General features: G+C 37.3%; 1 protein-coding gene across 1 annotated transcript; it reads right to left on the bottom strand.

Annotated features, from left to right (window-relative positions):
• Positions 1-3155: 3155 nt before the first annotated feature.
• FAM162B (family with sequence similarity 162 member B) lies at positions 3156-17189 on the bottom strand. The gene is made up of 4 exons (XM_004044584.3): positions 16738-17189; positions 16480-16588; positions 13325-13433; positions 3156-3654 (listed from the first exon to the last, which is right to left on the bottom strand). The coding sequence occupies exons 1-4, from the start codon at positions 16907-16909 to the stop codon at positions 3556-3558; spliced, it is 489 nt and encodes a 162-aa protein (XP_004044632.1). The 5' UTR covers positions 16910-17189; the 3' UTR covers positions 3156-3555.
• Between the last annotated feature and the right edge of the window lie 324 nt (positions 17190-17513).

Here is a 17513-nt window from a genome sequence, read left to right on the forward strand (position 1 = left end):
GGGTTCACGCCATTCTCCTGCCTCAGCCTCCTGAGTAGCTGGGACTACAGGCGCCCGCCACTGCGCCCGGCTAATTTTTTTGTATTTTTAGTAGAGACGGGGTTTCACCATGTTAGCCAGGATGGTCTCGATCTCCTGACCTCGTGATCCGCCCGCCTCGGCCTCCCAAAGTGCTGGGATTACAGGCGTGAGCCACCGCGCCCAGCCGATGATTGGTTTTATGTGTAAATTTGGCTAGGCTATCATACCCAGTTTCCAATTAAACATGAATCTAAATGTTGCTGTGAAAGTATTCTGTAGTTGGGTAAGCATCTATAGTCAGATAAGTCTAATTAAAGGAGGTATCTTTGATAATCTGGGTAGGTGTCATCCAATCAGTTGAAAGGCCTTAATAATAAAACTGAGGTTTCCCTGAGGAAGAAAAAAAAAATGTTGCCTTTGGACTGTAGCTTCAGCTTCTGCCAGAGAATTCTCAGCCTGCTGGCCTGCCCTACAGATTTCTGATTTGCCAGCCCCTGCAATCAGGTAAGCTAATTCCTATAATCTATCTATCTGTCTATCTATCTATCTATGTATCTATCATCTTTCTATCTTTTACATATACATACATATGTACATGTAAGTATACACACACTTTCAATTATCTTAAAAATATGCTACTCCTTAAAAGTCTTTTTACACCTTCAAGATTCCTGAAATTTCTAAATATTATTGAACAGCTCAAAGAGAATATTTATAAGGATGAATATGATATATATTCTACCAGAGAAATAGGACATTATATCTCCTATTGTTCCATTTGTCTGGTAGGACTCTGATATGTGCACCCCATCACTACCAAACTCCAGTTCAACCATATGGATAGTGTAACCTTTCTGGGATTCTGCCTTTGTGTTGATGTTCTCTCAGCCTTTACAGGTCTCATGTTTTTGACTATTCTCTCCAGCATATAACCACTTAGGATAACTGGATATGCCCATGGCAAATAGCAGCATCAGATATGCTTATTAACACTCTAGATTTTTACTTTGTTATCTATGACTATCTATGACAAGGATCTTCCTTCTTTTCCCAACAGTTTAACCAAGTATTTTAAAAGATGTTTAAAAAAATATTTTGTCCAGATTATTTAGTCCAATACTAGAAGACTTTCTCTGGACATCTCATCTTCTATGTAACCAGAAATGGAAATCATCATATTCATTCTTATAGATATTCTCTCTGAGTATCTCAATATTTAGAATATTCCAGGAATCCTCAAGGTATAAAAAGACTTTTAAAGAGTAGTATAATTTTAAGGTAATTGATTTCCAGATATTTTAACCCCATATATACTCCCTCCTACAATGTATATGCCCAAGAATGTGGTCTGACGGTTCTCCTTTCTCACCTCTCCTCATAACCAACCTTACACTATTGTGCAAAAAGAGAGCACTTCACTCTCATTCTGAACCTTACTCATGCTGTGCTTTGTGATACAAAAACCTTCTGGATGACAAAGAATAATTTAAGAATTAATAGCTCCAGAGAGGGAGTTCCATGAGAGCAAAACAAAGGGAGTCACTGTGCAAAATGTGAAAGCAGCCAGTGCCACAGTGGGTCTCATGAAGACACAGCATAGACAGGTGGTTACCAGAGGCCAGAGAGAGTGGTGGAGAGAGGGCAGTGAAGATAAGTTGATTAACAGGTACAAACATATGGTTTGGTAGAAGAAGTAAGATCTAGTGTTAGATAGATCAGTAGGGTGACTATAGTTTACAGTGATCTATTGTATATTTCAAAATAGCTAGAAGAGAATCATTCAAATGGTTCTAGCATAAAGACAAATATTTAAGGTGACAGATAAGTACACTGATTTTATCTTTACACCTTATAAGAATATATCAAATTATCTCATGTACCCTGAATTTATGTACATCTATTGTGTATAAATTTACAAATTAAAAAAAAAAGCAGCAGTGCCTTGGTTCATCCAAGACACAGACTCATAACAATGCTTCATGCCTTCTCTATCTAAGAGTTAGGATTCAAAAATGAGATTATTGTCACAGGAATATATATTAACATTTTCATTTTCAAATCAAAGTAAGCCTTTTTCTAACAGAAAGTATAGTTATGTGCCACATAATGACATTTTGGTGTAAGATGAATGAACCACATATACAACAGTGGTCCCCAAGGTTATAGGGAGCATACATAGAAGTCTGATATATGGCACTTGGTATTGGCACTGCAGATCAAGTAGGGGACATGACTGATAATTCAGTAATGGTGCTGGGATGTTTGGTTTTCCATATGAAAAATACATATAAATAAAAATATATATACTATCTAGGTTTATGTAAGTATACTCTGTCATGTTTGTACAATGATAAAATCACCTAACAATGCATTTCTCAGAATGTATCCCCATCATTAAATGATGTGTGACTGTATAAGTTTGATTTGGCTCATTAGTTTGACAATAAGAACTGGCTTTGTACCTCAAAATGGACAGGCAGACATCCTCCACAAACTGATTGAGCTAATTATGTGGCTTCAAGGTTATGATGGAAAATACACTTAAAGCACATGAACTATACAATATGCCAGAAGTTATATCTTTTATAATACTTACATTTATGGTTAAAAAAATAACAAATGTGAAGTTAAAAATGTGCAGGGATGAGATATGTAATTTTAAAAAGTTATTTTAGGGCTTAAGCAAGTTTGAGGATCATTAATGTATACCATTGTTCTCTCTAACATTTTTGTCATTTTCAAAATTGCTGTTACAATTACTGTTTTTAGTACTTTACCATTTTAGGAATAGGTTTTAGAATTAATAATTCAACCTATTTCACCTAGTTACAAACTATAAAAAGAATAATCAGAGGTACTACCCAGCTGCTAAATACAGTGAAATTTTGGTTGAAAATTAGTTTTGATTTTAATGAGCCCTTAATGATTAGTTCAACCTCTTTTTAATGACATATACAATGTGCTCATTTTAGCATTATACGTAGTGGCCAGAAACTGTGCCAAATATCAAAATAAATCGTGGTATGTTTATACAACAGAATACAGCTATGACAATGGATGAACTAATGGTACACACAATTTGTGGATTAACCTTATAACTAATGTCAGGTAAAGAATCCACACACACAAGTGCATAATGTATAAATCCATTTATATAAAGTTCAAAAACAGGCAAAATGAATCAAAGGTGATGAAACTCAGAAAAACTGCTATGTTTGGGAGGTAATGGATGAGAAAAGGCAGGAATGAGGCTGTGAAGTGTTGCCAATATTCTACATCTTCACTTTGGCAGTGGTTACACAGGTGTTCACGACATAAATATCTATCAGACTATATACACTTTTGTCCACTTTTTGAATGCATGGTATACTTCAGTAAAAGTTTACTAAAAAATAAAAATAAAAAAGACATTGTGCTTCTTGTTACCAAAATAAAACCATGGCAGATATTTTGGTAAATATTCTATTTTTCCCATCTTCTACTGTTGCTGATGACAGGGATGGTATTCAGGTGAACACTCTGTCACTTAGAATATCATTTAGCTTTAGCCTGTGCAGCCAATGCAGCTTCTTCACGCCACTTAGCTTTCTTTGCCAAGTTCCAACTTGTTAAGGATTCATGTCGTTCTACAGCCTGTGGGGGGGAAGAAATATATATATATATATATATATATATAGATATAGATACACGTATATATATATACACACATATATGTATATATGTATATATATATATATATCTCACTGTGACTCTCTGGAAACTGGAAAAATTTGTATTTGAGATAGAAATACACAGGAGGGAATAGAATTAGAAGTTCTAACATATGTTAATAATGGGAAGAGAGAACAGACTGAATGGGTAAAGAGGCCATATTTGAAGTTATGACAGCATAGACTTTTTCAGAAGTGAGGAAAGCTATAAGTCCTCAAACTGAGAGACATACAAAGTCCTTAGTAAAATAAATAAACATTTTATATATATTGATGGATACCTAGTGTGCATCTCACATTTAATATAGCCAAAATAGAGAGTTGACATATTTTGTTCCCCCTGCCTACCAGTCTTTCCCTAGCCATACACATCTCAATAAATGGCAGCATCATCCACCTACTTGCTCAAGTCAAAAAAACCCAGGCCTTTTCACTTCTTTATTTCATTTTCTTTTCTGCTTCCACAATGAATTCACCACAAAGTTCTATCCTTTTTACTTCCCCAAATTTACCTGAACTTGCTAACCTTTTCTGCATCTCCATCTGCCACAATTTCTTTAAGGTACATGCATTGTTATTAAAAATGAAAAATGAATTGGAGACAGGCAAGAGGGACAGTGGTGGGACCATTTAGAAGATATTGCAATGAACCAGGCAATAGATGTATATTGGTATCTCAGGAGAGATACTGAGGAGTGCTCCAATTTGGCTGTATTTTGAAAGTGGAGCCAATGGGGTTGCTGATGACTTATCCATGAGCAGCTAGAAAGATAGAGTTGACATCAACTGAGAGGAGGAAAACAGTACAGAAAAGGGTGGCTCAGGGTTGTCTGGGGGAAGATCTAGAGTTCAACTTTTGACACGTTAAGTTTGAGATGTCCATTAGACATCCAAAGGGAAATGTTAAGTAAGCAACTGACTATATGAATTTGAAGTGCAGAAGGAAGACATTAGCTGAAATATAAATTTGAGAGTCCTTGGAATATAGAAGGTATTTAAATCCAGAAGACTTGGTAAGATCCCCAAGGGAGTGAGTGTAGCTAGAGAACAGAAAGACTAAAGACTGATCCATGAGGAGATTCCACTGTTATGAGGTCCAGGAGAATAGGAGAAACCAGCAGAGTAAACTTGGAAGACGTGGTCAAGAGACAACCTACGTGAGTGTGGTACCACGGAAACCAAGCGAAGAAAACGTTTCATAAAAGATAAAGGATTTTCATTCCCAATGCTCTCACTTCAGAGCTTCTGAGGATTTTTATGGAAGGACAATGGCTAGTTTGCATTCTCCAACAAAGGGTAAGTGAAAAATGCCACATTGGCCTATTCCAGTGTTTTTCATATATCCATTTATAACTATTTCCCTATGTGCAAAAAATATTCTTTTCTTGGTTGAAGAATGGAGAGACTGGCTACTATGTGCCAGAATTTCTGTAGAGGAGTGGCTTTGAAGTGTAGGGAGACCAAATTCCTTTATAATCCAGATATTCTCAACCTAGATATAGTTTTAGCAGCTCCCGTAGATTGAACTCAGATTGAGCAGAATCTGAGGGAGGGAAGATACTGATTCAGCACTGATTCGGCAGAAGAAAATATTTGCTAATCAAGCAGAATTGTCAACTGCTTCTCCAAAATGTAATGAGATTTATCAGCACCCAAGCATTGAAACGTTGTGTCAAACTGAGTCTAAATAAACAGTCTTCAAAGTAGCATAAGAACTACGATGTCCACTGAGGTCAAGAAAGCAATAGGAACACATTTCATCTTTTTTTAAAAAGAAAAATTGCTAACATTTAATAGAAGAGTTGAGGAATAGAGAATCCAGAATCCCTGTCTATGTCAGGAGTTGGAGATATCTTGAGGAACCTGTGACAGTTCTATAATACAGAAGAATATAAAGGCACATCTCATTTTATTGTGCTTTGCTTTATTGTGACTTTCTTTCTTTCTTCTTCTTCTTTTTTTGTTTTTTTCAAATTGAAGGTTTGTGGCAACCTTGCATGGAACAAGTCTATAGGCTCCATTTTTCCAACAGCATGTGCTCACTTCGTGTCTCTGTCACATTTTGCTAATTTTTGCAATATTTCAAACTTTTTCATTTTCATAACATCTGTTATGGTAATCTGTAATCAGTGATTGCTGTTGTTACTATTGTACTTATTTTAGGGTACCATAAGTATGCCCATATAAGACGGCTAACTTAATTGATAAACATTGTATGTATTCTCCACTCCATCCACTGGCCAGTCTCCCATTTCTCTCCCTCTCCTTGGGCCTCCCTATTCCTTGAGATGCAACAATATTGAAATTAGGCCAATTAATAACCCTATAATGTCCTCTACATGTTCAAGTAAAAGGAAGGGTTGTACATCTCTCACTTTAAAAAACTAGAAATGATTAAGCTTAGTGAAGAAAAGCATGTTGAAAACCAAGATAGGTCAAAAGCTTGGCCTCTTGTGCCAAACAGCTGACCACATTGTGAATGCAAAGGAAAAGTTACTGAAGAAAATTAAAAGTACTACTACAGTGAACACCTAAATAAAGTGAAACAGCCTTATTACTGATACAAAAAACGTTTTAGTGGTCTGGAAAGAAGATCAAACCAGCCGCAGCATTCCTTTAAGCCAAAGCCTAATATGGAGCAAGGCCCTAACTGTCTTCAGTTCTGTGAAGGCTGAGAGAGGTGGGAAAGCAGTAGAAGACAAGTTGGAAGCTAGCAGGGGTTGGTTCATGAGGCTGAAGGAAAGAAGCTGTCTCCATAACAAAAGTGCAAGGTGAAGCAGCAAGTGCTAATAGAGAAGCTACAGCAAGTCATCTAGAAGATCTATTATAGCTAACATTGTTGATGAAGTCTATGCTAAAATACAGTTTTTCAATGAAGACAAAATAGCCTCATATTGGAAGAAAATGCCATCTAGAACTTTCAGAGATAGAGACAAGTCAATTCCTGGTTTTAAAGCTTCAAAGACAGGCTGACTCTCTTGTTAGGAGCTATTGGCAGCTGATGACTTTAAGTGGAAGCCAATACTCATTACCATTCTGAAAATCCTAGGGCTCTTAAGAATTATGGTAAATCTACTCTGCCTGTGCCACGAATGGAATAATGAAGCCTGGGTGACAGCATATCTGCTTACATGGCTTTCTGAATACTTTAAGCTCACTGTTGGGACTTACTTCTCAGAAAAAAAAAGATTCCTTTCAAAATATTACTTCTCAGTGACAATGCATCTGATCACTCAAAAGTTCTTATGGATATTTACAAGGAGATTAATATTTTCATGACTGCTAACACAACATCCATTCTTCAGCCCATGGAAAAAGGTGACATTTCAACTTTCAAGTCTTGTTATTTAAGAAACACATTTTGTAAGGCTATAGCTACCATAGATAGTGATTCCTCTGATGGATCTGAGCAAAGTAAATTGAAAACCTTCTGGAAAGGAGTCAACATTCTAGATGCCATTAAGAATATTTGTGAATCATAGGAAGAGGTCAATATTAATAGGAGTTTGGACGAAGCTGATTCCAATCCTCATAGACAACTTTGAGGGGTTCAAGGCTTCAGTGGAGGAAGTATGAGGAAGTAACTGCAGATGTGGTGGAAATAGCAATAGAACTGGAATTCATAGTGGAGCCTGAAAACAAAATTGAATTGCTATAATCTCATGATAAAACTTTCACAAGATGAGTTGCTTCTTACAAATAGCAAAGAAAGTGGTTTCTTGAGATGGAAACTACTGCTGGTGAAGATGTGAACATTGGTGAAATTAGAACAAAGTATTTAGAATATTACATAAACTTAGTTAATAAAGTAGTGGTAGGGTTTGAGAGAACTGACTCCAATTTTGAAAGAAGTTCTACTGTGAGGAAAATGCTGTCAAACAGCATTGCATGCTACATGGAAATCTTTCATGAAAGAAAGAGTTAACTGATATGGCAAACTTCATTGTCATCTTATTTTAAGAAATTGCCACAGCCACCCCAACCTTCAGCAACCACCATCCTGATCTGTCAGCAGCCATCAACATCAAAGCAAGACCTTCCACCAGCAAAAAGATTACAACTCATTGTGTACTATAAACATAACTTTTATATGCATTGGGAAACCAAAAAATTTGCGTATCTCAGTTTATTGTAATATTCAGTTTATTGTGGTTGTCTGGAACTGAACATACAATATCTCTGAGGTATGCCTGTTTTCATTCATTTCAATACCATTAGAATAGATATTAATAAATAAGAATGGTTTCTTTTTTGGCCAGAAAATTACATGGCATCTTTAAATACTTATATGGATAATTTTGTAAGCTTAAATAAAGTCTCTAAACAATTTATGGGGTTTTGAACCATTTGGTACAAAATTCAAAACTACTATATCTTCCAATTATTTTGCAAGAATAAAATAGCTGAAGAACATCAGGGAGGGTAAGAAATTACTGGGCATATTTCAACAAAAGCTTTGGCATAGTTGGTGGATAAAATTAAGTATTAGCACCACCATTTAGTAATCACTGCTAAAGAGGTATTTCTTTTACTGGATCTATGTATCAATATGTGTCTTATTTTCAGTTACAATATTATAATGAAGATAAAATTGCAAAATTGTAGATAATAATAAAGCATTTCAATTGTATTGTTACTACATGAAAATATGTTAAATATATAATACGGTATATGTCATACATGTTAATAAAATTTTAGGGAAAATGTTTTTGTGTCATTCACAAACAAAGTACAATTTATTGGATGCATGCAGTGGCTCATGCCTGTAATCCCAGTACTTTGGGAGGCCAAGGCAGGAGGATCGCTTTGAGTTTAGGAGTTTGAGGCCAGCCGGGGTGGCATGGCAAAAACTCATTTCTACAAAAAAATACAAAAAAATTAGCCCAGCATGGTCATTGACACCTGTGGTCCCAGCTACTTAGGAGGCTGAGCCTGCAGAATCCCTTGAGCCTGGCAGGCAGAGGATGCAGGGAGCCAAGATCATGCCACTGCACTCCAGCCTGGGTGAGAGTGAGACCCTGTCCTCCTCCACCAAAAAAAAAAAAAAAAAAAAAAGGGTGGGGTGGGGAGACCACCTGTGTCAAATGCTGATAGGTCAATGAAGATGAGTGTATCATTGGTGACCTTGATAACAGCAGTTTGATGGAGCGTTTGAGGCACGAGCCTGATCAAACGGAATGAGACAGGAAATCAGAGACAGTGTATATAGACAGGTCTACTGAAAAGGTTTGCCACAGAGAAATGCAGCTATACCAAAAGAAGTTTTGTTTTTGGTTTTGAAGAGGGAAGTAGAAACATTTCTATATTTTGATAAAAAATGATACAGTAGAGAAGAAAAAAAACTAACGATGAGCAAATAAACCTGAGAATTCCTGGAATGAAAACCTTGAAAAGGCAAAATGGAATGGGATCCACGCAATTAATAAGAGCTTCTAGATTGGAGCAAGGATCATTTACAATAGGCAGAAAAGCAAAATATACAGGATTATGTGTCATAAGACTGGAAACTGCTCCTTGGGCTGCTACAATTCTCTCAGTGAGGTGGAAGGAAAGGTCATCAATGGGGAGGACTGTGGAGGTGTAAGGTCTGAAGAGGCAGCATGAAATAGTTGGATGGCTAGACTTCTTTTCCTGTGTTTAAGAGGCATGTGCATTTTATTTTCTGCAAATTCTGCCTTTTTGTATCTTTTACCCATTTTTTAAAATAAAAGGTTGTTGCTGTTTTATTTAGTGGAGCTCCTTATAATTTAAGAAAATTAGCTCTTTGTTTGTGATCTATTTTGTATTTTTCCTAGTTTGTCATTTGTGTTTTTACTTTATTTATGGCACTTTTTTACCAAGCAGAATTTTAAATTTTATATGATTAAATTTATCTATCTTTTCTTTTGTATAGCTTCTCAGTTTTGTTCTATATTTAGAAATGTCTACCCAACCACTATAAAGAATTCCCTCATATATTCTTTTGGTGATTTTAAGACTTCACATTTAATGTGAAAATCTTATATCCAACTGCAATTTATTTTATGTAGAAAGTATAGTTGGAATGTCCCAATATCATTTCTTGACTAATTTATCTTTCTCCACTCATATACAGAGTCACTATTTCATATATTAAATCCCTATGTAGTGGGTTATTTATGTGATTTGAATTCAGTTCTATTAAGTTGCCTATTTGTATGTCAGTACTGCAGTTTTAATTATTGTTGTTGTTTTGTTTTAATATATTTTAGAGCTAGTCATCCCTTAGAACTATTATTTTTAGTATTTTCTTGTATATTTTGCTTATTTTTCTATATAAATTTTAGACTTAGTTTGTCTACTTCCAAAACAAATCCTATTGCTATTTTTATTGCAATCATGTCAACTTTATAGACTTAGAGAAGTTCGCTCTCTTTAAAATGTCAAGTCTTCCTATTCCAAATAAAAATTTCTTAGGTTATACCTTCTCTTGTGGCCACTGGTAGTGTTTAAAAGTTGCCTTTATATAGATATTGCATGATTTTTAATTTCATTCTTACGTGCCTTACCTTTTTTGTTTGTTGCTATTTTAAGTAGGATCCTTATTTCTAATCTTTCTTTTTTTTTTTTTTTTTGAGAGAGTCTCTGTCGCCCAGGCTGGAGTGCAGTGGCACAATCTCGGATCACTGCAAGCTCCACCTCCTGGGTTCACGCCATTCTCCTGCGTCAGCCTCCCGAATAGCTGGGACTGCAGGCGCCCGCCACCATGCCTGGCTAATTTTCTTGTATTTTTTTTTTTTTAGTAGTGACGGAGCTTCACCGTGTTACCCAGGATGATCTCGATCTCCTGACCTTGTGATCCGCCCGCCTCGGCCTCCCAAAGTGCTGGGATTACAGGCGTGAGCCACCGCGCCCGGCCTGATCTTTCTTTTCACTGGGTTTTGAATAAAGAGGAGAGTGAAAATTTTTAAATCTTGTCACTATCTTGCTTAAAACTCTACACTGGATCCCCAGTGTATTTTTAAAAACCTGAACTATTTGCAGTGATCCATAGGCCTGACACTATCTGGACTCTCCCTGTCTCACACCATCTTCTCTTTGCTCATTATACTCCACCCACACTAGCTCCTTTTTGTTTCTTAACACACCAGACCCTTTCTCACCTCTAAGCTTTGCACATGCTGTTCTTTCCTTCCCCCCGTTCTTCTCATGGCTAGCTTATTCTCATCCTCCTCAGAGAGGACGTCCCTGACCACTCCATCAAAAATGGCCTCTCCTGGGGTGTTACTATTTTATCATCCTGTTCCTCTCCTTCATCGCACTAAGAATTCCTCAGATCTTTTTAGTTTATGTGTTTACTTGATCACTCTCCATTTTCCCTACTACAAAATACCTGTCTTTTAATTCCATGATATTCTAATAACTACATGCAGAGTGCCTGGCATGTCTCAGGTGCTCAAAAGTATTTAGTGTATTAATGATTTAAAATCAGTGTTTGCTATCACACTTTTGGAGAAGAGGAAACAGAGCAATAACTGGTGCTATACATAAAACTCAATTCTCAGTTGCTACTTTTTGTGTCAGATTCACACAGAGAAAAGCCCTGGCTATTGATTTATAGCAGAATTATATTTGAAATATGGAATTTTAACAGGAAATGAAAAAATCTTTCCTTCAATTCAAATCATATGTATTGAAAATAAAATGATGACATCAGTAGATCTCTAATATGCCAACTTGCTGATAAAATATATATTAAGTTTAATTGGTCTTAATGTCTCATTTGGAAACTTGTGATTATGATTAAAAAACATTAAAGTGCCATTATAAATAAATTATTAGAGGGTGATTCTAAGTAAACAAATTGTCTAATTAATGTTTATCTTTTTGATGTAGATGAGGCAATACACTAATCATCAAAATATTCCTAGAAACTAGAGAATCATCAATTTGGCAGGCAGTCATTTAACGTTAGGTTAAAAACAAAATATTATCAAAGTTATTTATTTACATGCTTGAGTGTTCAGTCCAGTAAACATTTCAAAATTTCTCATTTGGTGAGAACAATTTCAAAGCATAGATTGTTTCCATGTTAATAGGAATGAAAGGACATTTATATAATATCAGTAGGCTTGTAAGTCCTAATCCCTGTGTGAAGTTAGTGGGCTCAGACACACTTGGGCACCTGAGGAGTAAAGGACAGAATCACAGAATTGGGCAGAATGGTAATTAGCTAAATACGCCCAGAGAGTGAGGATGTATGGAGCCAAGCAAACTATTCTGAATGATGTGTATGCACTATTGAAACCCAGTGTTCACAACCAAAAATGTTATAATCCAGCTCTAATGGCTTCAGTTGCAGGTGCCACGATGAGGAGGGGCACTGTTAAAACTGGAGTGTATTGAGAGGACAGCTCAAAGGTAGAAGGAAGTTGTTAGAGTGGTTAAAACTGAAGAAGCAAATACTCATAGGTATGTGTTAGAAATGTCAAAATACTTGCGGGGCTGCTCTTTGTGGTAAAAAGTGACCAGTAGATGGAAGGATTTTGGGAGGCAGAAAACAAAATTAGAGGGTAGTCAGCTCTTAATTTCTCACTAGAGGTATTAAACAGAAACCATACATTGAGAAAGGCAAGGAAAGGGCTGACATAAAAGATCCAGACAAACTAGATTACCTTGGCAATCACTTCCAAGCTTTGCATTTCTAACTAGTTCATATTTCTGTGCAATAGCTAATTGGGTTCCTGATTTAATGAATGATCTAGTCTGGATAACTTTCAACAACAAAGTTCTCCATCTTCTGCAGATTTTAACCAGAGTGTAAATTGTTTTGTTTATAAGTTAAAACAAGCATTTGTCCCTCCTGGCCATATAGTGTTAATTTGTTGACTCAAATTTCCATGAACAAATTTATCTCCAGTATTTTATATATATATATATATACACATACACATATATATACACATATATATACTTATATACGTATATATACTTATACATGTGTATATATACGTATATATACACATATACGTATATATACACATATACGTATATATGTATATATACATGTGTATATATACGTATATATACGTATATATACATATATGTGTATATATGTATATATATACACATGTATATATACGTATATATACACATATCTATATATACGTATGTACGTATATATACGTATATATACGTATATATACGTACATATACGTATATATATACGTACATATACGTATATATATACGTATATATACGTATATATATATACGTATATGTACATATATATACGTACGTACGTATATATACACGTGTATATATACGCATACATATACGTATATACACGTACATATACGTATACATACACGTATATACACGTATATATACGTATACATACACACACACACATATATATATATATATGACTTCAAGTCTCAAAGACAAAATTGTTCTTATATTAAAAAACAGCAGTAATCCTGAATCGAGAACAATGTCCATGACATTTCTTAAAATTCACCCTTTGGGCTGACTAAGGAGGTACTCACCCTTTTGGTGAGATACTCTTTTAGGGAGGTACTTAAAAAGAGGTACTTACCCTTTTAACTGACTTGCCCTTTAAAGGAGATACTCACCCTTTTGGCTGACACTATCACAGCAAAGCAGGCGATAATTGTGAGTCCAATCATTATGTAACAAGCTTTCACTCGAGCTTTGTTTCTTGCGGTGTCTATCATTTCTGGCCTAAACGAAGATGTGTATTTTGTTAAATATGTAAAAGTAATATGGTTTTCTGACAGGCATGATAGATAATTTGCCATGTAAACATTCCAAAAAATTCCCTGAATGCAAACTGCATTTGGTGACATTTTCATGTGAAAGACTTGAAATGCTAGCTAGTTATTTTTACCAATTTCAAATTAACAAGTATTTATTCAGATCTTAAATTAATGTTAGCCATTATGAAACCACTGTATAGAATATTAGTTTCTAATTCCTCAAAATATAACTACTAGAGATGCTAACTTGACTCTCCATTGTTTTTATTCACTAAGTGGGGTAAAAGAAGAGTTAAAGCATATGTATGTCGATGACTTGCAATTATTTAGCCTCTTTGTAAAGTAGGCTTTGTTTTCCATTTGAACAGTTTTTTTTTTAAAACTCATTTTTATCATTTTGTTTTTTTCACTCGCCTCCCAATCTCTTGTCCCTTCACATGCTACCCCCAAAAGACACACTATTATCCAGTTTGTGAGAATGTCTGTTAGAAAAATGTTCCCTTCATGGCTTTTGCAATAATTTTTTTTTAAATGTGATCAAAATCACAGTAATTTGCCAAGGAAAAAGATAAAAGAGACCTTCATTTTCATGTTATTATTAGTCTGAAATTTGATATACTTAAATTCTTGATATTCATTCATAGTTTTATGCATGTTGTCCAAGATTTTAATAATACTACTTACAAAGTAGTAATACAAAAGGCATCATGCCTGTGGGACTTTTACGTTGAAATAAACTTTAACAATTTTCAATGATATGAAGTGGCAGATTATAAATATGCATATTTAAAGAATTTCATTCATTATAATATATTCATTGGTATTCTTTCCTCTCTGTGTGAAGTTTAAATAGAGTGTAGTTACATTGAAAAAAAAAATCCAGAAAGACAAGGTTGCATTTTCTCTTAAAAACAGAAAAGTTTTTCAATTTTCCACTGGTTAAAAGACTACAGAAAACTCCTATCTAGCCTATTTTCTTTAGATTTTAGGCAGAGTGATGTAAGTTTTAAGATGTTAGTTGCAAACAGGTCCAATTAGTGAGTATGGAGAAATTATTAGATTATATTTGCTGCTAACTTTTGTTCCAGATGGAACCTAGAAGCTCTGATCTTTTTTACCCAGCCATTTGGCTTTAATCTATTATAACAAATTAGTTTAGCCCTGAGAAAAACAAGACAAAGTACAGTTATTATTAAACATAATTAGTGTATGATACAAAAATTATAGGTCACTTGTTCATTATATGTCCATTAAAGGGTAAAAGCTGTTTACATTGTAAGTGTGACACTTAGCTTAACAGGAATATCTCTCTTAAATAATAATGCTTAAAAAATTATAGAAAAATAATAAAATGAAAAATACTCAAATACTTTTATGTTTTCAATGCAAAACTGCAATGCTTTTTATAGGCATCTTGTTCTTAGTGAAATGCTCCTGTTTATAATACATCTTTTGACTATGATCTTGGGGAAATTAAATTATTTCTGTAAAATGAGTCTGTTCACAAATACAGCTATGTTAAATGCAATACTGGGCATAGGTTTTCTTGACAAACAATATACAATAATGTTGGTTCTTTACACTCTTGATTACTCGGTTAGGCCACTAGAAATAAAAATTCAAACCAATTGAGGGTGGTGGCTTATTTATTTTAATTTTTTTTTACTTCTTTGGCATTTATAGTATTAAATTTTCAGGCATCAATTAAAATTTGATAACCAGAGCTTATGATGATAAAGACTTTTCTGAGGCTAACTTTTGCTTTCAGCTAAGTCTGTAGTTTGGAGTCTATAGATCTCGAGGAAAAACAATCTTAGAAAGTGCCTCTGTAGTTGAATAAATACTGAAAACGGATTCAAATGCAGTGTTATTTCAAATTCCATGTCCATTTCTCATTTAGTGACTTGCTCCAATAAAAGAACGAAAATGCTTCAGAATTCATTATTGAGTGTACATTTCCTGCCATGTTCTCCCACCCCGCCCCCTATCTATCTGAGATGCTTTGGTAACTGATAAACTGCAATTGTTTATAAACAATAACATGGCAGGCACCATGTGAAAAACAGAAATATAGGCCCAGTTTCCATTATCCATTCTAATAGGCATTCATTACATTGTACAAATATACAGAATATCTAAAATCCTTCTTTCACGTTATGGTTTTAGTCTTTTATTTTTAAAAGATAAACTTAAAAAGTAGTAGATTGATTTTATTTTTAGTTTCCGTCCTTCTCTTTTTTACCCAATCCCTTGTAAAAATGCTGCTAAGGTTTTTGGGCTTGGCAGAAACAGAAACTTTGGAAAGATTTTTTTACAGGTTACATTTACTTATTATTAGCATTTATTTTACAGGTTACATTACCTTAGAGGGGGAGTTATTAGCTTGAGTTTTATCATCTGTCTTGGTGGGTTTAGCATGCTGAAGAGGCCCACAGTGCTGACACTCCCGCGCGTCCCACCCTGAGTAAACCCGGAGCCTAGAGGGCTGCAGAAACGCGTCCGCCAGGCGTCTCCTGCCCCAGAAGAGGAAGCCGCATGGATGCGTCTTTTTTCCAGAGACCCCCCCCCGCCCAGCCGCCCCGCCAGCCAAGATCAGAGAAGCCCTTCCTTGGGTGGGGTAGGGGGACGCCCCCGGCCAAAGCCTGGATTGCGGTCTGGCGTCCCGGCAGCCATCCGGATGCTCGCGAGGACCGTGGCCTGTTTGGCACAAGAGCCCCACTGCCTCCCTGTTCGGAGCTTGCTGGGGACCGGCAATCTTGGCGATGCTGGAAGTGTCCCCTGAACCTCAGTTTTCACCCACCTTCTGCAATCTCCCTGTAAGCTTAACTGACTCTTGACACACTGGAGGCGGGGTGTGTGTGTGGGTAAACTCCGTGTGTGGTGGGTGATATTGCGAAGTGTTGGCACTGCGGCCGCTTTCGCTCCTAGGTGGCCGCGGTCGGAAGGTGGGTCACCCCGCACCCTTGCGGCCGGGGACCGACTCTCCTTCGCGCGGCGGTCGCCACACTTACGGGATCCGAGGCGGGATCTCCTCCATCGATTTGAAACAGCCTGTCCACAGCAGGATTTTCTTGTCGAACTGCGAAGGCCTGCGCTGCGTGGGGACTCGGTGAATCTCCCCTGCAGCGAAAGCAACCCAGATGGACGCGAGAACTGACGCACCGGCACAGAGGATCAGCGCGCCCTCAAGCCGACTCCCGGGCCGGCCCCTCGCTGCCCTCCCGCAACCTCCTCCCTCCCAGGACCTCGCCGTCGGAGCCCTGGCTCACCGTGACCTTGGGGCCCAGAATTGCTGGGGGCCCCGCCGCTGGAGTAGCAGGGGAGACCCCGGGGCGGAAGAGCCGGTGCAGGCCATCGCGTGGCCTCGAGAGGCGCCCCGGGGCCGCAGCGGACTGTTAGCCCGCGGCCAAGGCGCAGTAGGCTCCCGACCGCCCTGAGCATGCTGCCCGCTTGTCCCGCGCCGCACCCGCACCTCCGGACCCAGCCACAGGCGTTGTCCCCGCAGCTCTCCTCGTCCCGCCCCGGCCTGCCGCGCGCTGGAGAGCCTGGGACGTGCAGCTGGAACCCCTGGCGCTCGCACACTCAGCTCGCTGTCCCCGTCTCCGCCCCCGGCCAGCGACCCGGGATCAGGGCGTTAAGCCCCGAGGGGCTGGTTCCTCAGGAAGCAGCCGGCCTCTGAAACAGGCTCACCACCGCCTGAGGCAGTGCGTGTAGCTCCTTTTAAATTCTTTGTATTGAGTAGAAATGTGTTTCCGCCAGGCTTTTAGCCTTTGATTCCATCGTTTGTTCCCCAGGAGAATAAATCTAAATCCTCTCTTCCAGGAAGAGACAACAATCCTTCAAGTGCAGGAAACTGAAGACATTTCCCAATTAAGTGTTAAGGGCACTCCACTAACTTCTGGATGAGATTTCTTGAAGTTAGCTCCTCACCTCATCGTCTCCCACCCGCATACCTTTTCTCTTTCCTACGGAAAACAATCTCAATTCCTCCAAGTGTCTTTCTCTGTCTTTTCTTCTTCTTTTCAGAGACAGCCTCTGGCTCTGT

Source organism: Gorilla gorilla, chromosome 5 (assembly GCF_029281585.2).
Source record: "Gorilla gorilla gorilla isolate KB3781 chromosome 5, NHGRI_mGorGor1-v2.1_pri, whole genome shotgun sequence".
Taxonomy (NCBI): Eukaryota; Metazoa; Chordata; class Mammalia; order Primates; family Hominidae; genus Gorilla; species Gorilla gorilla.